The sequence below is a fragment of the Coturnix japonica genome, chromosome 4 (genome assembly GCF_054131305.1).
Source record: "Coturnix japonica strain WE chromosome 4, WE-NBRP24, whole genome shotgun sequence".
Lineage (NCBI taxonomy): Eukaryota > Metazoa > Chordata > Aves > Galliformes > Phasianidae > Coturnix > Coturnix japonica.
This window is the reverse complement of record NC_140666.1, coordinates 44,303,300-44,325,248: the sequence shown is the minus strand read 5'-3', so window position 1 is coordinate 44,325,248 and position 21,949 is coordinate 44,303,300. Positions and strand designations below refer to the sequence as shown.

General features: G+C 40.2%; 1 protein-coding gene across 34 annotated transcripts in view; it reads left to right on the top strand.

Annotated features, from left to right (window-relative positions):
• The window catches only part of TENM3 (teneurin transmembrane protein 3), a 770,347-nt gene that overhangs the window by 540,012 nt on the left and 208,386 nt on the right, over positions 1–21,949 (top strand). The window contains exon 1 of one of the 34 annotated variants that reach the window (XM_085545072.1): positions 16,666–16,723. The exons of the other annotated variants lie outside the window; for them this stretch is intronic. Within the exon in view, the coding sequence (XP_085401198.1) occupies positions 16,681–16,723 (43 nt within the window). The 5' untranslated portion in view covers positions 16,666–16,680. Of the gene's footprint in view, positions 1–16,665; positions 16,724–21,949 lie in introns of those variants that run through there. 34 annotated transcript variants of the gene reach the window in all.

Here is a 21,949-nt window from a genome sequence, read left to right as displayed (position 1 = left end):
GCACTGATTTCTGTATTGGGTATCAGAAGGTAAAGTTGCAGTATGTTCTGTGGTATGTTCAAAACTCCTGAATTGAGTCTGAATGGAGAAAAAGGTTTAACCAAATAACTGAATTCCTTGAAATTTAGTCAGATTATTTCTACCACCGAAAGTAACATGGCCTTAAAAAGAAAAACACAGTGGCGGATATTGTTGCTGTTTGTCGAGATCCATGTTGTGGCAGAACTCTGTTTAAGTACACTGAACAAGTTTTCCGCATGCTTTATTTCCCATGGTGCAAGATAGCGGTGTTTGCAGTAGCAGTAAGCTCACAGCTCTAGCTCTAGTATCATGTCGATAGGAGCTGCGTGTTTTTATCTCTGATACAATGTGCTGTTCTGCCTCTTTCAGGCTCTTGAAGAGAATTCAGACCTATGCAGCAGAATTTCGAAGGTGCTTAGAAGAAAAACAGGTTTAGAAGGAAAGGGGAAAAAAAGACTAATCCAAAATCAGAGCCTGTTGCATGCGACCACAAAAGGCAGATCCAACTGTTTTGCTTGGCTTTTCGTTCCTTTTATCATGTTTCAGTGGTTACGAATCCCAGGGCTATGGATGTGAATTGTTTTTGTTTTTCTTTTCTTGCTATGAAGAATTGGTGTCCTGGAGAATGCTTTGGTGTGCCAGAACATACATGAGTGCAAACTGAAGAAAGAAATAGCAGTTATGGATCAGAGGTGTTTGGTCATTCTTCCTGGCTGTCCACATTAGGAGAAAGCAGCACCTTCAGCTTCCTGGCTGTCACTACTGCTAGACTAATTTTTAGGCTACTTTAATTTGCATGTCTGGTATGGTTGCCGGCCACACACAGAGGAGAAGGAAAAAAAAAATAGAAATAGTTTTATTAGAGCAGGCCTTTGTTTAATCACATAGACCTAGTCATAAAACGTTCTGTAATTGCACTGGTGTATGAAGTGCAGTTGGTTCCAAATGTGCAGAAATTTCTGAGTTGTTAATTTTTGCAGGAGGGTTTTTCACTCAGTCAGAAACAGCGCTAAAGAAAAGACTGTTGTCCGGGGAGTTATTAAAAGTAGTCTGGAAAGCCTTTTATGCTCTTTCTTTTAAATCAAACGGGATTGCCTTATGTAACAAAGTTAAGTTCGTTAACCTTTTATAATTATTTAACCATTATTTCATTTTCCCCCCTGCTCAAATGTTATACATCAATGCAATAGACACCTGGCTGCGCTCTTAAAAGTTTATTTGTCTTTCAATTCCTGTGATAGTAGGGGGCAGTATATCTCCTTAATTATCTTTGTTCAGGGAAATGTTGAAAGGCCAGGATAGTTAAACAAGGCCGTTTGGATTTGCAATAAGGTCAAAGTCGGATGCAAGGAAAGTGGTTAAATGCATTATCATCTTATTGAGCACATCATCAGTAAAGTGACCTTGATGGAGGTGGAAAAAGCCATTTGGCGATTTTATGACAGCCACCTCTCTGCTGCAGTTATCCCTGCCAGAGAGTACTTCAAATAGCGTTATCGCCATCTCCTCTTGTTGCTTTGAAATCTGATTTTTTTTTTTTTCTTAATTACAGAGAATGAGTTAGAGGCTGAAAATGGAAATGGGCTTTTCTAACAGTGGTGAATTTTTATACTGTGAAACTTATCCTTCAGCTGGGATGACACAGAAATATCTCTAAATATTGAACTGACCTTAATGTTGATAATTATACGTCTGCCTTTAGGAATCTCTTTGTGATGATCATGCTTTTCTGTTAGTGCCAGGTTTTATTCTACTGCTTTTTAAACTTGTTCTGAGTTAATAGGAGGACAGGCAAACCAACTTTCAGCTTTAGCAGCAGCAGGGACGCTATTTGTTTTAACGTTTGAGTATTTATGTTTTTACAAAGATACTGAAACCACGGGAGGCCTGTGGCTAATCTGGAAACAAATAGTTTAGGAAATGTGTAACTAGCACTTAAATTCCAGTGTCACTTGTGCTTTGTGTTGACAGTCAATTCTGATGCCTTAAAAGCTTACAAAAGTAAAATTTTAGCTGTTGGATGTTGATGTACGTACTTAATCAGAGTCCTCTCGGCTGTCCATCTTCATCTTCCTCCTTTTTAACTGTCTTTTCTCACTCAAAAGTGCAGTCTTTATTTGTTCCAAATTAGAGTGTTTTTACACCAAACAAAAAATACACTTTTCAGTCTCTGGTTATAAAGAGGCCTCAGAGTGAGGTGGGAATCCTTACAGTGCTCTCGGTACAGACATTGCCATCATTATGAAGGGAACTTTAAAAAAAAAAAAAAAAAGTCCAAAATAGTGGGGTAGACTGTATCAGGAAAGCTAGATCTGAACTCAAAATATAGGTTAATTGCCTCAAGCTCATAGCAGAACATTAAGAATGGCTGGAGGCTAGAGGGAATGATTTATAAGAAAAGATTAAAAGAAAGAGAAAAGTGTGTGTGTATATATAGCTTAGTTGCGTGACATCTGTGCTCCAATGAAAGGACCATCTGCAAGAATGTTCAACACAGCATGGACTGAGGTGGTCAATTCCTCCATGTAGGAGCTCCCCAAGCAGAGCGTGGGGTTCTTCTGTTATTGCCTCTTTTTGGTGCTGGTAAAAACTTCTTGCAGCTTCACCTTACCCTGACTTTTTTTAAGCCAACAAAAAAGCGTGTTATGTCTGAGCATGCAGTACTTCTTTAAGACCTTTATTTCCATATCTGACCACAAGGTTTTTAAAGTTGCTGCAAGCAATGAGTTGGTGCAGTCTTCAGGCCACATACTCTGTGTGAAGTTTCTGTCCCTTTGACTCCCTCGGTTTTTGTGCAGATGTGTGCTGATGTAACCAGGAGCTGGACTGAGCTGGAAGTACCCAGTGCACTCACTCTTTCTTAATTGGTTTGGAGTATTTTTCTTAGCACTGTGTTCTGGTGCTGGTTGCTCATTCTCAGAAAAGCGATTTCAAAAGCAGAACATCCAGATGGAGAGAGAATCTCAGTTTTCACACACGCCTTATTCCTCACAGACGTGCCCTTTTCATCTAGCTGCCTAAATGATGGAAGTGCCCCTTCCCACTTGTGGTATAAAAAGTTTTATTTTCTTTCTAATTATTCTTGCTTTCCCCTTAGCACTCTCCTGGTGCTTATCACTCATGTTCTGCCTATGTGTGTGTTTCTCTCTATCCATCTGGAAGACAAATCTTTTGAAGGCACGTAGAGTTTGAAAGTGTAGTTCTGCCTTCTCTCTCTGTCAAACTTCCCTTTTCATCAGATAATTCCAAGAAGGATGCAATGAGTACACCTGTCCATTGTCTTGTAATGATACTGAGCCTAAAGATCTCTCCTATCAACAAAGAGGCCAGCAGTAGTGAGCTGATGGAACTTGTGCTGAAGAGTCTCTTGCTGTTCTTTGACAAGTACACCAAAAATCACTGCTAAATATTGAGTCTTTCAGAGCCTCGAAGTACTTCAGAGGGCTTTTCTTCTTCCTTCTCTGTATCTTCTTCTGCATTTGTGCACCTGTTGACCACATTGGTTTATGGAGCCTGGCGCATATTTTGCTTCCAGAATAATTTCTTTTTAACAGCTTTCCTTTCTCCAAATCACACAGTACGATTCATGATGTGAATTAAGCATCTTCAGAGCATCTACAGTAGTCATTATTTTCTGCAAACTCTGCTCCTTCTTACTTTGCATGAAACCCCAGTATCTACCACTCTTTTTCCCCCTGAAGTCAAGGAATCTCAAACTGACTTTTCAGACAGTTGGTTACTCCCTTTGTGTAAAACCTTCTCCGCAGCTGATTTTTCTATTGGTGCCACTTGGATAGTATTTCTAGTTATTCCTCAGCAGCTCAGCTTGCTTTTCACAGAAGAGATCTGTATATTATTTATCAATTCTCTTTTCTCGTTCCTGCCCTCCAGCTTTTACATTACCCCCTCATCCTTGCTCTTTCTACCTAATCCTAATTTACTGCTGATCAGACCCGTGGCGGCAGAATCAATTACATGAGGTGCAAAAAGAATAAAAATAAAAACCTACATCAGAAAAACTTATGTTTTTTGCCTTTGAGGTAATTGGTTTTGCTCACAGTGATCTGAGTGAAACTAGGTAGAGCTGTGCTGCTTTATTTCGCTTCTGTATCATCTGCCTTCTGGACAAAGGGCCGGAATATCTGCTTATGTTCCAGTGCTGCAAGTGTACTCCATAAAGCATGTAAGAAATGGGTCCTACGGAATGTTTTCTTTCTCTCAGCAGAATAGAGGAGAGTTTAGGCTAAAAAATCAATTACTTTATTTTTCCTGCACAGTTGTGTATGTGGGTGGAGTTTCCATGCACGTTCTTGTGCTAAACATGATCATTACTATGTGGTATGTTATACAGGGGCTTTTGCTACAAAATAAGTACTGTGGGTCCTGTTACAGTTAGCAGACTGAGTATTACCACAGTTGCCTGGAAGTAGGTTTTTTGGGTATAGTCCGTATGGAAATTGTAAACTTTATTCACATAATGTCTAGATTGAATCATGTTAGTCTGAAATAGCTTATGAATGCTTGTATGCAGGTTTGCATTTTAGGCAAGGGAAGGAGTCCCCTAAACTCAACTGGCTGTTGTTCAACTTGTGCTTAGGGCTGTAACACAGTGACTCTGTTGCTGCTAGAACCTGTTATAAAGTGTTGTAGGGTTCAGCAGATAAAGGTTCTCAATGCTAATAAATCTGGAAACCTGGCCTAGTGACAGTACTTAAAAGCCTAGCTCTGCCTTTCTGCTGAAAGGACTGTGTGCAAGAATATGGTGCTGTGCTCCTGGTTGGCAGGAGCCTTAGAGGTGTTCCCTCCTTCTGTTTTCTCAAGTCCTGCCATGTGGTGGAAGAGCATGATGAAAAGAGAGAGGAGACAGGTCTCACATTGAGAGTAAAATTAGACTGTGGACTGTGCATCTGCCTCTCTTTTGCTGTGTATACAGTAACGCAGGGTAAGTCTGAGGTCCATTTCCTGACTCATTGATGATGCAAGTATCACTGATATTCATATGCTCTTCCTTTGAAGGCATGGAGACCTCATTCATGTGACCTGTTGGGAACAGTCTCTGATCCATACTTTTGCTTGAGTTGTGTGGGCACTATCTGGGAGAGCACTGCTTGTTAGAGAACACAATTCATGCAGGAAAATTGGTCAATTAACAGTTATTAATCAATGACTGTTTGCCAGTTCTTGTGCTGAAGCTGATGCTGAACTGGCCCTGCTGAGCTGATACAGAAAGAGTAAAACAAAGGGCAGTGCAGGGGCACACCAGGGTGCTTTAAACGAGTTTGTCTGACAGAAGCCATTAACAGTTTCCAGCATAACAGATCAAACTTAAATGTAAATTCACCCAGTATGTGGGTCTCCAAATATTTTTTCACAGCATCAGCCCAGATAGTTTTGGATTTATTTGTTCCGTTTCTCTCTCTGGAGGTTTTTGCCTGGGCTGCTGGAGAGGGAGCCCTTTTCAGGGTGGTCCTGACCTGGAGCAGGTGTCCTGCTTTACCTACAAGATACCATTTATCTCAAGTTCACTAATGTTTGATTCCACATATTGAGCCAAATTATTGTTATGTTGTCCTTTATTTAGGATCATGAGATGTATTTATAAAGGAAAAAAATAGCATGAGGCTGTACGAGCTGCCATTTCCTTTTCAGTACTCAGCTTGTTTGACCACCTGTATGGGAAATTGGTAATCACAGCCTGAACCTCTGATTAATCAGCTGAGCCAAGTGTTGGATCAGCTGTGGGAGCACAGGTGAGAGTAATTTAGCTGTGCTCCCAGAAGGGGTGGAGCTCGACTCTACCTCCTCTAGACCTCATTTAAGGGCTGACCACCACTAAGGCAGCATTTCTGCTCCCTGGTGGAGATTGCCTCAGCGTTTCCCGGTGAAGGCATTCGTATCGGTGAGTTTTTCTCTATAAATGACCTTTTGAATATCTGTTACTATCTTTGTTTCATTTCACCTTACACCACCTGTGTATGTAACTACATTGTATGTGTGATTTCTACAAGATTTGTTGTTTCTATATCAGTGAAATCAGCTTAAAAAGGTTTCGTTCTGTCTTGTTTTCATGAATTTATTTAGTTTTTGAAATAAGTAGATTACTCCAAAAGTAATGCCTTCTGTTCAATTCCATGGAAGCTAAAAATATGGTAGGTCATATTGGTGATCACGTTTTATTTCTTGAGATGATTGCACTGCAGCAGAAAGTGTTTTGGTGTATTTTTCTGTTGTGTGTAGATCTGTGTATTACATTTATTAGTTGACAGTCGAGTTCTTCTGCTGCACATAAGCTGTCCTGAAAGTAATAAAACTTTCTACTGTGATATTCCTAAGTGTAAATTGGCGCATTTGGATTTTAAGTTGGCTGAAGACCTTAAAGAAGTACACATAATTCCTATGTCAGTTATACCTGTCACTAAATACATTGATCCAGTGTCTCTCATTGGCAGACAAGTTGACCTAGCTAGCTTTTTTGTTTGGATGATGCTACATCTCCTTATAAAAGCTACAACCACTGTATTTTTAAAGAAAGTGATGCACATGGAAGCCAAGGTATTGGGGCAGGGGAGGAAGTGCTGTTCTTCCATTCTGCTGTAGCTTCAGTCCGTGGTTGTATTTCTGTAGACAACTTCTGTCTTTGCCACAGGTAGCTCTTGTTAATTCTCCCTTATTTCAGCAAAATTAAGACAGCAGAGAGAACGTATTTGTAGACTTTGCATAGGCCAGCTGATAACAAGCAGTTCATTGTTACTATGGCCAGCTTTTAAGTTATGTCATGCTTTGAGGTGACATGAGGCCCTTTCTTCTTTCAAATGAATCTTTCCATGATAAAAATCTCACTGACTCAGAGAAAGTAGGGTCTGAGCAGCTGGGAAAACCTTCCAACACCAAAAATAGCAATAATAGTGTACGCTTTTTTCTGAAGTATCTATGCTGTAGTTAGTAAAGTCAAAGCAAGGTAACCTGATAATTTCATCAAAGGGACTCTGAGCTTCAACTTGTACTAAAATGGATAGAAAATTTTAATTTCCTACTGCTGTTAAGCAGTTTGTGGAATCAGTGTGTAAATGCACATCTGTGTAGTAAGCAAACTGGTGTCAAATCAATGCATATGCATGATATATATGCATTAGTTTCATATTTTGGGTTTTATTATAGTTTTCTGAGCTGTGCTAAAGACCATGAAATACTACTGTTTCCTGTAGCTTCAGATACTTGAAGTCCCCATGATTGTGAGCTGTTCTAACAGAAAACCTGCAAGTAACCTTTGGTTTAGTCTTGTAGAAAGAGTCCTTACACTGTCCAGACTACACTAAGCTCACCTGAATACTCTGTATTTCAAATATGGGAAGTTGTGGATGTTGTTAGAGTGTACTATATGTATATGCATATATTAGTGTTGTTTGAGGAATGTGTAATTAGACTTTAGCTGTCATAGTACACAAATATTATGATAAAAGCTTCCCCATAAAATCTGATCTTAGAAATTTGTTGGAGATCACTGATAGGATATGAAATAGAAACCTACTGAAAAACAAGAGATTGGTGTCCTCTGGTATTAATGGTTGGATCTTGTGACCTTGAAGGCCTTCTCCAATCTGGAAGGTTCTGTGATTACTCAAGAGGGTGTGAGGTATTTCATTAAAAGTATTCATCCCAGCTGTGAACATGTGTCTGCAGTGGTACCTCCTAGTGCTCCCGGCTTCATGTTTCAGTACAGAACTACCCAAGAAGGCACAGGACAAGCACAGTAATGGGACAGTTTAGGTTGGAAACCAGCAGTCCAAACTGCTACACCAAGATAATTACTGGAATTATTTTAAATTGAAATCTTGTTAACATTTATTAAAATAGTTTAGTCTCTTAAAGTTAACAAGCTGGAAAAAAAAATGTTTTAATGTTTTTGGTGATCTGTTAGGTCAGGGCTTAAACTGTTGATTAAGCACCTGGTGAAGCGCTCTGGCTGGCCCAGGGAGTACAGGCAAATTGTTGGCACCTGTGCTCAACAGGTGACCAGAAGGGGTGGACCCAGAGTGTCAGCCACTGAAGGGAGAGTATCTCTGGAACCTGGGCTGCCTTCTGAGAAGGAGTGCTGTATGGCCAGAGATTCCCTTCACCGGCTGGGTGAGTTCGGGTCTTCTTTTTGTAATTGTCTATTGGTCTGAGAATACTTGACCTGGTATTGCTCAGAACCCATCATTCTGCTTCTTTGTGAGCAGAACACGTCTTTTCAGGAGGAATTTGTGTGCAAGCTGACTAGAAAACCAAATTTTAGCCAGATGTGAATTATAACTGTAAAGCTGCAAATGCTTAGAAACAGGCTTTGTGGTGGAAATGACGGCTCTAGCATAGGAATGCCAGAAACTGCTGTAGTAACTTAATATGTAAAATGTAGTAAAATCAGAAATAATCACCTTTGTGTTTTCCTGTTACAGAAGGTTGTAGTAATTAAGCACATTGCTTCTGCGCTAGCAGATCTTTACATGCCTGCAAAAATAACTTAGATTTTAAAGCAGTACTATATGTGGAAATGTTAACCAGCTTTTTGCTTTCTTGTTGTTTAAATATCTCTATTACAAACGTGTTTAGAGCTCTGTGAAGCAGGAGTTGTGTTTTATGTTTAGTGTGTTTAGTACCTTGCTTCTGTGTGCTCTTTCCCATGTCAGTAACTTTTAAAATCACAGTGAAGTTATGTGTTTGTTTATTTTCTAAATTGCGGTGATGTTAATTGCACGTCATTCAGATGTTCAGGCAGCTTCTGAGGATTGATATCCGTTTTATTCCATGAAAGGTCTGAGAAAAGGGGGGAAAGCAATTTACTAAATGACTCCTTGCTGTTGTTTTGAGGCATTTTCTTCTGTCTTTCATGTTTCATAATTGATCACAAACATTCCAATGCGTTTTTGTTCTGCCTTGAAACACTGTTCACAGGAGGGCTTGGAAGACTCCTTTGCAGAAGCGAGGAAATAGGAATATTGTAAACTCCTTTGTTTACGTAACAGGAAAAGATACTTCAATTTATTGTCTTCATACCACGTGAATAATACTGTGAATGCTGTTAGGCAATTGATTACAAGCTGATTTAATTGGGTAGCAACAGAGTGGAAGTGTCTGTATTTCAAATCACAAATAGATATGTTATGATAGGAAATGGAGAAGAAACCATTTTTGTTGACATACCTAGACAAATATCCAACAGTTTAACCCCAAGAGGTAGTAGAGGTGTTAAAATACAGATATAAAGGGGTATGCCTGATCCTGGTTAGGCTTGTTCCTACTGTATTTTGGAGTAAGATTTACATGTAATCTGAGTGATGATATTAGTATTTCACTGTAACTGACCTTAAACCTTGCATCTGACATGTTAGGGTATTAAAACTCAAATCTGCTGCCAATAAAATAACATAAGTGGAAAACAGGCTACAAAGTCACATTCAATAGTAATGAATGGAACTTAATTGTGTGGATCTCCAAAGACCAGGAAAAAAAATGTTTTCTAAAATAAATTTTGTTTAACACCCAAATTCCTTCATGGAAGCTTAGGAAATACTGACTAGACAGAAATTCAGACTAGCCAACTGAAATTTGTCGTTTTCAGTAGGATTTTTTTATGCTTCAGAGCCATGAAAGGAATTGCAAACAGTGGGTTCTTAAATATAGTGTGAAACAATCTTATAGTTGTTGAGGCACCTGTGTTTAACAGTCTCAGTATGTTTACATCATGTACATAATGTTACCTTTGTTAGTACATGGAGTAATGGCATTTTGGTTACAAAGTTATAGAATGTGTTTATTTCTATCTGTGATAGGACATGTACTGTCATAAATGTGTTTACTTAGAAGTGTACTTTACTCCCTATAATTTTTAGGCAGATTAGTCTACCATCACAAGTGCTTATCTGCTTCTTGCCTGTTTTTTTTTAATAGCTAATAATTTCTAAGTGGTAATTATTTTGTTAAAGATTTCAGGCTATTATTTTCCTGGGGATGTTGTAGGGTCATTTTAAACCAACAGAATAACTTAATTGGCAATGTGAAGAAAGTCCTGAAAGTGGCCGGATGCAAAAGGCATTGTCAAATAAAGTCAAGGATTATTTGATCCTCCTTAATGCGATAAGTTTGTAGGGGGTGCTTGAAACAGGTGTCTGCAGAGAGAAGCTGAGCTTTTAGCCTGTCACCGCTTCTCCTACACATGCTCTCAGATTTATATCCAGCCCTGAAAGCCTTATCTCCACTATGCTGCAGTTCAGGTTACATTTTGTCCCAAAAAAGCTTTCCAGTGCAAAAGGAAAAAAAAAAAACAAAAAAAAAACCTGTTAGCTCAATTTTGGGTTCATTGTGATGGAGTTGGTTGCCTGAGGTGGGGTGGAGGGGCTGTAGCATGTGAAGAAGGAGGATGGAGGTCCAGGTTTATGTCACTGCGCTGTAATGAGGGAGCAGTGTTTGGATTTACAGGCGTATCGGGGTGATCCATGGATGCTGGGCTACTGCTTTGTGTGGTTAGAGGAGCTGAGAGAAATGTTAATTACAAGTTCTTGTTTCAGATGTATTTGTTGTAGGTATGACTTCTTTCTGTTATGAAGCCTTTTTCTGGCAGGATCTGTTTGTTTGGTTTCTTTAAATCATGGTTAAAAGAAAGAAAAACGAACAACAAATTCAAATAGTTGGAACAAGGTGCTGTTTGAGAGTTTGTATAATTGTTTGTAGTGCTGTGAGCTGGCCTATATTCATTTCAGAAATGTGATAAAAATGTTTAAAACAAGAAGAAAATAGCAATGTGTCCCCAAGTTAAAACTTCTTCAGTGCTTGCAGTTAACATTTAGTATCTCAGCATGTGATGTATTCATTAATTTAATACAAAAATACCATCTGTATAAAAAAGATTAAATAAAATAACTGCTGTTTTCTCCTCACGTTAAGCAGAATAGCTGCCATATCACTTTCAGTGTGAAGCATAAATGCCTCTCTAACCCCACATTTGGTGCCTGGGTATCTTTCCTGACATTTGTCTTTCCACTTATACTGGACTGGATACCAAGCGGGCAGTTTTGCTTTGTGAGACAGCTGGTTGTGTTTTTCTGAGCTGAGCATCTCTTGCTAATTGGACTTGGGAAACTGTGTGGAGCAGGAGGGCAATGCCATGAGACAGCAGATAGCAGTGAAGGCCATGCAGCCCGCCTCTCTCGGGCCAGCAGCTCACCTAGAGTGGTCAGCAGGCTGCCTGCTTCTTCCTGTCTGTTTTGCTCTGAAAGCTTCTCAACTTTTTTTCTCCTTCCTCCTTCATCTCTGCTCTGATTTCTACGTGGTGTTTTTCACCAGCTTTTGTGTGTGTTATTTTAATCATTTAGTCAGTGGTGGATTTGCTTTCTTCCTTACCTCAGGTTGCTGCTCCTTTCCAGCATCTCTATACCACTTCCCTGCAGCTTGCAGTGTTTTCTTGTTCAGGCTCATCTATGTCTCCTTGCTCTAGTTCAGGCTGCTGGCTTGACAGCTAGGCAGGTTTTGGAAGCAGTTTGTGCTGGTTTAAGGGAGGAGGCTGGAGAAGGGCCTAGAGGGCACCTCTGGAGTGGTAGGGTGGGGATCTCCTTTCTCCATTCCACCAGTCCTCTTCTCCATCCCAGCTTTCTGCCCCAGCTGATTATCATCTTTTTGTTTCCATTTGTTTGTTCTAAACAAAAACCACTGATTATCGTACAGGCTCCATTCCTTTTCAGGAAACAGCATTTCAAGCTGGCTTTCCATTCAGTTCCTTGCAAACAAGTGTACCAACTTATAGGACTGCAGCTTTCTATTCCAATCCTGTTCTGGGTGACATAAGTGCTGCCAGGCAGAGCTGAGGAGCTGTGCTTAGGCTGCCTTGTCAGGGATTGTATGTGGTGGCTTCGGCAAGAGCACAGCTGGTTGTGGGATTAACTTTAAAGAACTTCTTTGCTACTTCATCTGCAGCAGCCACTGATTCAGTGTGCAGCCCATCTCCTTTTGCCTTTACAGCTCTTCTGCTCAAGTCCTTGCCTTTCCTAATCCAAAGTGAGTATTGGTGTGGGCGGCAAGGTTGGAAAATAGTGATTTAGGAAATGAAAGGTGGCTTACTTGCTATCTTGAGCAACCAGAACCCTAGGACATTGCCCTGGAACCTCTGTATTGATGCTTTGCACTTTCAAGTTGGTGCAGGAGAAAGAGTCAAATCCTCTTTCAAATTTCAGATAATTATTAAGTGAATTATTCTGAGATCAAATTTGCATTTTTAAAGGGAAGATATGAGCCTTGAAATGTTTCAATTAGTAATACTTCTTGGCTTCAAAATGGTTTCATGTTACGAGAGAGCACCTCTAAGGAGATCCTGTGGAGGTTTTGCCAGATTATGGGACTGCATATTAGTATTGTTGCCTTCTTTAAACAAAACAAAAACCCACAAATCTTGTGCAGTGTCACTATTTATGAGATAGACTATGTGAATCCTAAAAGTATTTATTCCGAATGAATCATAAATTATTGGCCTATATCCAAGCAGTTACAGTTTCAATATCCCAATCCTTAGAACTACTTTGTTATCACTTCCTTTTTTTTTTGCTTCAAAACTTGAACAGGAACATAGAATGACTGGCATAAGTAAAACAGTGTTGTAGTTTGTGCACTTATGTTGGTGGCATGCTAGAAAATAAAGATATCCAGTTGAATGCTACTTGTTTCCCAAATAACTGTGATTCTGAATAGAGACAAAAAAAACATGCTTCCAGTATCTTTGAACCTGTTGTTTTGATGTGGATTTCTTCTACTTTCTTGCTTGGCATTTACTCCAAACTGCTGCTGAAGCCTGGCATCCGAGGTTGGGAATCAGCTTGCTTGCATTGCTGCTCTGCAGATCTGCAGGCTACCTGAAGCTTTACATTTATAAAGCATTGCCCTATTAGTACCTTGGTGGCTGATGTTAGGCATAAAATATAGTTACTGCTTATGATATCAGTGGAGGGGTAGTATGTCCATAAAATTTGGCAAATGCTCCATCTACACTGGCAGAGTATGAAATGCAAATCATGGGGTCTGGTAGTAAAGCGAGTTCTGTATTGAATGAAATTTGCAGGGACTTCCTGCCTGCAAGTGAAACAGGATTTTTACAAGGGTTCCAGTAATTTTTCAGATGTTGAAGGTCTTCATATGAGGTGAGTAGACAAGGATGTTAAAGAAGTTTGTGTTCAGTGAGAGGAGAGTTTGAGAGAAGAAACTTGTTCCCCTGTTCTCTGCCCTATACCTTGGGGTAGAGCCATGCTTAAAGGCTTGAGCCAGTCACTAAGCTGACTGCTCAGTGCTACCAACAACAGGAGAAAGCTGATGGGATCGCAGGAGGGTTTTCTGTTGGGTTAGCATGTCAGATCAGCTACTCATGCTGTTAAGTAGCACAGCAGGGCGGTAGGAATACCTGTTAGGACCTGGGGGGAGGTGGATCCCGCCTTCCCCATTTGTGTGGCAGATCATGCAGCAGCTCAGCCTAAAGATCTACCTTCAGCTTTTGCTTGCAACTCTTGTGTCTGATGCCTCTGATTTTTGGAGGCATTTGCACCCTATTTTGCATTTATTTACTTTTTTTTTTTAAGAATTCAGCTAAAGGCAGCTGTGGCGACACTGTGGCTGGAGGTACTGCAGTGAGTGGCTAGTTTTGTGACCCCCTGCTCCAGTTTCTTTAAGGATATCTTTCTTGCAGTTGGAATGTCTGTAGGGCACAGTCACATTAGATAAACATGTACATTGATGACTGCAGTATCTGTGGAAGTGAGGGGTTCAGTGCTGACTTGCAGTGCATTTACTGTTTACTTACTTTTTGGGCTTCCCAATGGAATATGAGACTGAACATGTCTTGCTCTTATTTGAGCCTTAGTATGCTTACTGCGCACATTTGTGAAATTGCTGTGAAGAAAAAAATCGCTACAATAGGCTTGTAAACCTGAGCAGCTGTAGGGGCTTTCTCTGCAGAAGAAAAATCAAAGGAGTCTGTCCCAGTTGCCCTGCAAGCTTGTGCTCTGTGCCTTGCTGCTCCTGTGCCCTAGGAGTGCACTGCTGTCTGAAAACCAGACTGCAGACTTTTAAATAATATAGCTCCTTTAATAGGTAGTTTTCAGAGCTGAGAGAGATTAGCCAAGCTGCATCATTTTCATGGAGCTGAATGTTTGCCCAGTTCCTTTAGAGCATACACCCCTAAGGAGATATGACAGTCTGCAGTCACCTCAGGATATGTAGGTGCCAAGTAAGTGCCATAACATACAGCTGCTTACCCACAGGTTACAAGGAGGCTGCTTTCTCCTGTCAGTGTACTGCTATTTGTTTGTTGTTCCTGTAAAAGAATAACTGTATTACTTAGCTTCAAGTATTAACACATGCTTTTATTATGTGTAACATATCTCATGTTTGTGGTAATAGATGGATTTCTTTTTTGTGTGTGTGTGAGAGAGAGATGGTAAGAAAGTATTTTAGGAGGCCTTAACCCTTTATTCAGGAAGGGAAGAAAAAACAGAATTTATCTGTCAAATAACATGCAAGTCTTTACCATCATCCCTGCAGCTTTACCACAGTGGTGATTTTAAAATCTCTTGGGCAAAATCAGAGAACCAGCAAATAATTCATAGTTCTATTTGTGGATTATTTTTTTCTAATAAACAGAAGGATTTGTGTTGAGTCATCCCCGCTCCCTCCTAGCAATCTGCAAGGGGGATGGAGAGAGGGCAGAATCCCTGGAAGAAACAGCATCTTATCATGTGTCTGCCAGAGAAGGAAGGGTCAGGGCAGGTGGAATGCCTGCTCCCCATCCTGGTGCTGCTGTCTGCTGCCTATGCTGATGTTTGGAAGAAAAGATGAATGATGGTGGAGAACACCGGTTCAACCCTCATGGTGACTGTTTAAAATAACCCTTATCTGATTTACAGAACGACCTTTTAGAGATACTGGGTTTTGGTGGTTTCGCTGCAGGCTGTTGCTAATTGATTGAAAACTTGCTTGGAGAGGTCAGTTTGGTTCTTTGTTCCCCCTGATGTGAGAGCTGCTGGATGTGAGCAGTTTTTTTTCAGGCCATGAATCTGTGTGCCAAAAACTCCTGTTAAAGTGATAAGATTTTTTTGATGTCTGCAGCTGCACACCAGTAGGCACAACATTCCACGTTTTGGCACCAAGGAGACTTACTGGGGTTTGTTCAGAAGTCCGCTTGAATTTTTAGCGATGTAGAAAAGTCTCCATCTTGTTTCAAAGTAGACGGTGCCCTAGGAAGTGTTTCTTCACATATCGTTTTGCTTCAGCTGTTTAATTGATTTTACTATAAGAAGGCAAGCGTGAGATGGCTGCAAACCAACTAATTTTTATTTAGGAAGCATGTTAATAATATTTAGCAAAAGGGTTTAGGTGTTTCTGATGTAGATCCTGTTTCACAGAGCACCGGGATACAGCATGCCTTTGGTGTAATATGTGCATTTTTTCACCTGTGCTGACATCCAGGTGAAATTAAGAACATGCCCAAGCGTTCTGTGGCTTAGGTGCTTTAGTGTACCCAAAGGGACCCTATTTACTGAGAAAACTGAGATTAGAACAAGCAGATCATGTATTTTCTGCATTATATGTTTTTGAAATTTCACATGAAGTGCTTTCAGGAAATCAAACCTCATTCATTTCAGCTGAGGTGAGGATATGTTAAGAAAGAAGAGAAAATGTTTTCCTCAGTCCTTTTTAGCACCTCTATTTTTGTTTAGCACAAGTTAATTGTGCTTTACTATGGGTTTGCAGTGAATCATCTACTTTGTCATCAGAGCTGCAGAAAGGCGATACTAACTCTTGCTTTTAATTCAATCCTAAACAAACAAGATGGCTGCATTAATTATTATATTTTTAGTGAAGTAGAAGGTATTTGTAAAAGGCTGTGGATAATCCAAATAAATTGCAGTTTTGGAGTAGCAGCTGCCTTGGACTTGATTTTTACTGAAAGTCAATGGGGAAACTGCATTAGAAGGAAGAAGTGGGCTTTCATTTGTGAGACTTCGTTCCAGGGTAGCTCTAAGTGTGAGGAAGTTGGGTTCCCTTTTCGTGGTGTGTGGGCTGCCAGACCCACTGACTCTTACCAGACCCTTTTGCCAGCATGCGGTGACGTTTTTGTCGGTGCGTATTTCAAAAATGCTTTGAAACCCTCTGTGGAAGCATTTCAGAAGTACAGATGCCTCTTTAAATGTCTACACAGGGTTTTTATTGTGCTTTTTTTTTTTTCCCTAACCAAGGCTAATGTATTCTGAAGGGGAATCTTCCAAATTCTCTCTGATGGTATCTTACCGTGCTGCAAATTGTTTCACTGCTGGTTCTCTGTAGCCTCACAGAAGCAGATGCTGCTCTTGATTCTGAGAGGGATGCACGACGTCCTAGCAACAGCAGCTGTGGAGGGGCTTGCTGGGTGTTGTATCAGACCAGATTGCTTTGTTTTGTTTTTTTCTGTTGTTTTAAACTGGATCAGGCTGCAAAAGCTTTAATAGGCTTGAAGTGGCCAGAGGCACAGAGCTTATTTTACAGTAGTGTGAGGCACAGAAGGCATAAGTTCTCCAGTGAACAACTCTTCCTCCTTCAGCACGCCTTCTTACATTTTGCTGCGAGAGGTCGGGGTCCTGCAGTTGGTATCCATCGTCTCCTGACGTCTGAATGGCTTCGGAGGGCTTTGAACGTTCCCTGTGTTCAGCCTGCTGTAAGTAGGACATTTTTGTGTGGCACCTCGAGAGGCGTTTTGTTGCCGTGTGCCAGATACTGCTCTGTGGGAGCTGCTGCTGCTGCAGCAGCGTCAGACAGCAGCAAAGGGTACTGCCATCACCCTGCACGTGCTCTGCAGTGCTATTAATGAGGTGCAGTTTGAGTAACCTCCGTTATTTCACATGGTCTGGAGATACCTTGTGTTTTAATTGCAATGCTGTTCACCCGTTTGAACTGGGTGCTTTATAAATACGAAGTTGCATCTCTAAGTTCTTCTGTCCTGACATGAATCCACAGCGGAAAGTGTGCGTGTCAGCTGGGGTAGCCCTGCATTGTTCAGGGACAGCTTTCTTGTCGCTGTTGTGCAGAAGAAAGATGATGCATTAGGACCCAGACCGAGGGAAGTGAGTCGTTTGGGAACTCTGCTGGTGTCGCATTAACCATTCTCCCTGTGGCATGCTTAATTGGCAAGAAGAGTCTGTACTGCTTCAAAGAGGGCTTGTAGCTGCAGTGACGGAGGGATGTGACTGAAAGATGGGCTCATTTTTTAGAAACGTAATTAGATCAGCATCGCTCTGTTTTTCCATTACTGTTACCCAAGGTTTGTCTTATTTGTAATGTTGCTATTAATGTCATCCAGAATGTCGTATTGAAACTGTTGTCGGTGATCATCTTGGATCATATTGCTTAAAATGTGCATCCTGTGTAGACTATGCGATGTAAACGTTATGCCAGACCCTTTAAATAGGCTTATTAGGAGTCTTTTTATGCTTAACATGTCAAACGTGCAGGTAACTGTTTTCCTTAAGTGGTATAGAAAACAAATTGTGACTTCTCTGAGGAAACATCGTGCATTATTTTTAAGAGTCCTGAGGTAGAGAAGATGTTTCTGAAGTATTATGAACCTGAATGCTTTAAAAAAGAGATTCTGCATTCTGATGTACTGGAAGTTAATATTCTTCTAAATGTTGCTCTATGGGGTCAGCTACGTGTCTGCAGTGTCTGCCTGATATCTGCTAGTAAAGTAGAGGAAAAAGTGCCTTGGAGGTCCTCAGTAAAACTTTTTAACATAAGAAAGAATAGTAAGTTTGGCCCCTGTGTTCTGAAAAGTTCAGTATAGGTTCCATTACTAATGATAAATAGCTCTTCATTTTCTTTTTACTGAGTCCCTTTGGAAATGAAAGGTCACTTTTAAGGCAGGTTCTTACAGTTACTACATTAATCTGAGTTGTACGTGAATGACTTCCGTGTGCAGCTGAAGTTGTGTTCAGTCCACTGCTTCCTGGGAGCCAGGCTTGCAACTTCTGAAATGTGTTGAATTGCATGGACTGAAACTGTTTAAGCACCATGCTTCTAACTTTCTTTGTAAGAAGTCACCTGTAGCTTCCCAATGTAAGCAAGTCTGCAAAAGCAGCTAAAATCAAGTTATGGTCTAGTTTGTGCTACTTGTGGTTGCAAAAGACTGTGAAGATAACATACCTAGGGAATAAGATTTAGCCTTTACGGTGGTTTTGTGGTGTTACCAGTGGCCTCTAATATCTGCTGCTGTTATGCCTTTTTTTATGCTTCAAAAGCAAGGTCTTGAAACTTCAGACTTATAAATATATTTATTATATTCACCCACGTCTGTGGAAAAATAGATGTCTGATTTCTGGCACATGAATGCATAATTGTGGGATTTCAAAGTGCTTGTATCTTGCTAGAAAAGCAAGTCTTTAGATATCAAATATGCAATTTTGAAGAAATGAGGGATGCCGTTTGTTTTTATTAAGCTGGGATTTGAATGTTTGAAGAAAGCATTGGGGGAGGCATTTCTTTTGAAATGGAAGTAATATTCCTCGTTTGTGATGTTAAAAATATTGTTTTTGGCATAGCTACATTTTTTATAAATAAACATAGGGATCCGTGTTTAAAAGAAATATGCTTGTTTTCCATGTCTACTTTTTTTTTTATTATTTTCATTTCAACAAAGGTTTCTGCCTAACAGCGAAAGTAGAACTGAATGTAGAGCTATCTGGATTTGTGTCTGGTGAAAATGCCAGCGTATAGATTAAAGAATGTTGATGTGTAGAGAGCACTGTGTTTTATTATCAATTAGTATGTCATAAGGAAAGCAATCAAGGTGAGAATACAGTTAATTTTAACTGTTTCAGTTGACGACAGACAGTGAAGATGAGGACAGTAGAACTTGGAAATCAGGCTTTACATCTCTTTTCATTTGTTCAGTAAACATACTTCCATCTTTTGTATGGCTTTCAATCTCGTCTTCTTGTTTACCTACGTATTTCAAATACCAAACCTTCTATGAGTTTTGCTTTTATATCCTGAGCAGCTTGCACTTTCTGTGAGAGATTAAGGTTTTGGTCACCCTGAGTTTACTAAGGCCCACGTATTCATATGGTTGAAGATGTGATGTGCAATAAATATAGGTTATAGGACAGAAGTTTATGAATTTGGATGTTCTGTGTGCTGTCTGATCCTTTTCACCACAAGAAGTTGTAGTTCTCTTATATGTGTGGTTCAGTACTTGACCTCAAGGCATTCTGTACCACTGCTCTAATGATGTGTACGAAGTGGCATTTGGGGAATATTGGGAAATCCTTTCTGTAAAGGTTGCTGTTAGGCGTGAAGAATCAGATATGTGAAGAAATAGTTCTTTTTTGGAGAGCCGGGTTTGATTATAAGGAGGTAGTATTTTGCATTTAGGAAAAAAATAGAGTACTCTTCTTTAGGCATTAATAGTGCTCCCCTCCTTACATTAAAATTGCATGAAGAAATTAGTAAAACGTCTTTATTCCTAAAACTGTAAATCAGCGTTTAATCATTCACTTGAAGACAAAATGCATTGAGTGTGTTTGAGATTGAGTGGCTGGATGAAATCAGTGATTTGAAGATGAGGCTGGATAAGACCCCAGGCAACCTGATCTAGGTGTGGCATCCTTGTTTACTGCAGGGGAGTTGGACTAGATGGCCCTCAAAGGATTCTATTTATTCTAGGGTTATATTTCTTTAGGTTGCCCTTGTTCAGATGCCTTTTACTTCAGCAGTGTTTTGTTACGAGTACCAGGTAAGTAGCTGAAGGACAAGTTAGTGTTGTAGTAATTCACAAATGTAGTGAGATGTGATTAACAGAAGAGGGGAAAAAATGTATTTAAATAGTTAAATAGCTGGTAATAATAGAAATAAGGGAAAACTGTACAGTGTACATAAGGAAAGCACAGATTTGAGAATGGAATAGTGTATTTTTTTCTCTAGAGGAAGCCATTCAACTCCTATAAACTTTTTTTTCTTACAAGTAGGCTGCGCACAGCACTGAGAAGAAATAACACATACTGAAGCAAGGAGAGCAGAGAGATAATTGAGCAAGTCTGTTCTATCTCACTTGCAGCTGAAGCCTGTAAGTGTAAGTCTCAGCTGAACACAAAGCCTGTGCCTCAGCTACAACTGCCCAGTGAGCTTCACCCCATCCTGAACTCTAAACTGAGAGCTGCTGGGTGCATGCTTGACCCTCTTTTGCATTGGGTAGACCACACTGGGGCACTTCAATAATTTCTTTGTGTTGATTTCCTGTGAGAATATCAGAGATGGTTTTGAAGACTGGGGAGGAGTTACCCTGATGATAAAGACGACCATACGTGCTGGAAAACGTGTGAGATCCCTTGCCCCAGACCATATGGTGCATCACTGTTGTGCATGGGCATGATTTTCCTTCTTTTATTTTCATTTTTTAAGTTACTTAGTGCTAGTACAGACCTTGTCAAGCCTGCATCTTGTGATGGGAAGTACAAGCGATGGCAGCTGCCATGTACAGCAGGTGGGATGTAAAGAGGGCCTCTGTGCAGCTTGAAGGGAGCTTGAAGGCATGAGAGTCTGAATTCCAGGCTTTCATCTTTCTCAACCTCTCCTCCCCCGCCAAGATTACACCTATGACAGCCCCACAGATATATTTGTTGCCGCTCTTGATATTGTTAAAATTAAATATTAAAATTAAATAGGAAATATTAATATTTTAGTAGTCACACAAGTCTCCACACATCATTCGAACCTCTTTGTACTAAGCACTTTTCAAAAGTACAGAGAGGCACAGTCCTAGTCCAGAGGATCTTGTAATGCAAAGTGAAGGATGTATGAAAAATGGGGGCAAATGACTCTATCATGTATATATTAGTTTTTAATTAAAAATAATTTAATTTCAAAATTAACAAATGTTTGTATTTCTCTTTAATATCTCTGTTGGCTGATTTGGAATACGGATCTGCAAATAGGATATGTGGGTTTGTATCAGCTTGCTCTTCCTTTATACTTGCACATTTCTGTAATTTATAGAAGCTTGTAGCTTCCCAATTTTTTAAGAATAATTCTGGATGTGATATTCATACTATTTAAAGAGAACGGAATGTTTAGGTCCTGTCCCTGGCAGCTGAGGGCTGCAGAACAACGTTTGTCAATGGGGCACTTGGGTTGCAGGGACAGTCCTGAAATTCAACGAGAATCCTGGAGACTGCCAAAAGTGAGGTTCCCAGATGCTGAATTAAATCTTGTGTTGTAGCAGTAGTCTTGTATTTCACTTGCTAGAGAATACCTCTATTCTAGGAAAAATATCTTCATTACTAATTTTTGCTGGCTTTAGTGGAGCCAAATACAGTACAGATTGGTTCTGGATCTGAGATCCAGATTTATCATAACTGTTTGAAAATGGATGCTGATTCAGATTGGTTCAGTTGAAAGCTAAAAATCAAATGCTATCCTCTGCTAGTGAAGTGTGAACTGGGTTGAACTTAGGAGCAAACTGCTCCACAGGGAGTCCCTTCTGAGCCACTTGGCATATACTGTGAGTGGGAGGCACAACGAGCATGGCTGCCACAGGATAATCCTGCAGCCTGGCTTACATTTGTGTGCTATTGGTAAGGGGAGAGCCCCATACTAGAGTTTGTCAGGATGGATGGGCAACCAGGATCTGGGCTGTTGTTGCTTGATGTTTCAGTTGTCAGGAAGATTTGTTGTTTAGGGAAGACTATCTGAAGGATTTTTTGGTCTCTTTACAATGCTGACTGAGCAGAAGCAACTCTAGGAAGACAAAAAACCTTGAGTTTGTAATGACTTAAGATTATCACAGTCCCTAGTAGGTAAGACTTTGCTGAACCAAGGATCTCAGAATCACATACTTCACTCACGCAAGCATAACTGGAGCATATATGCAATCAAGTTCTACACACAGTACATA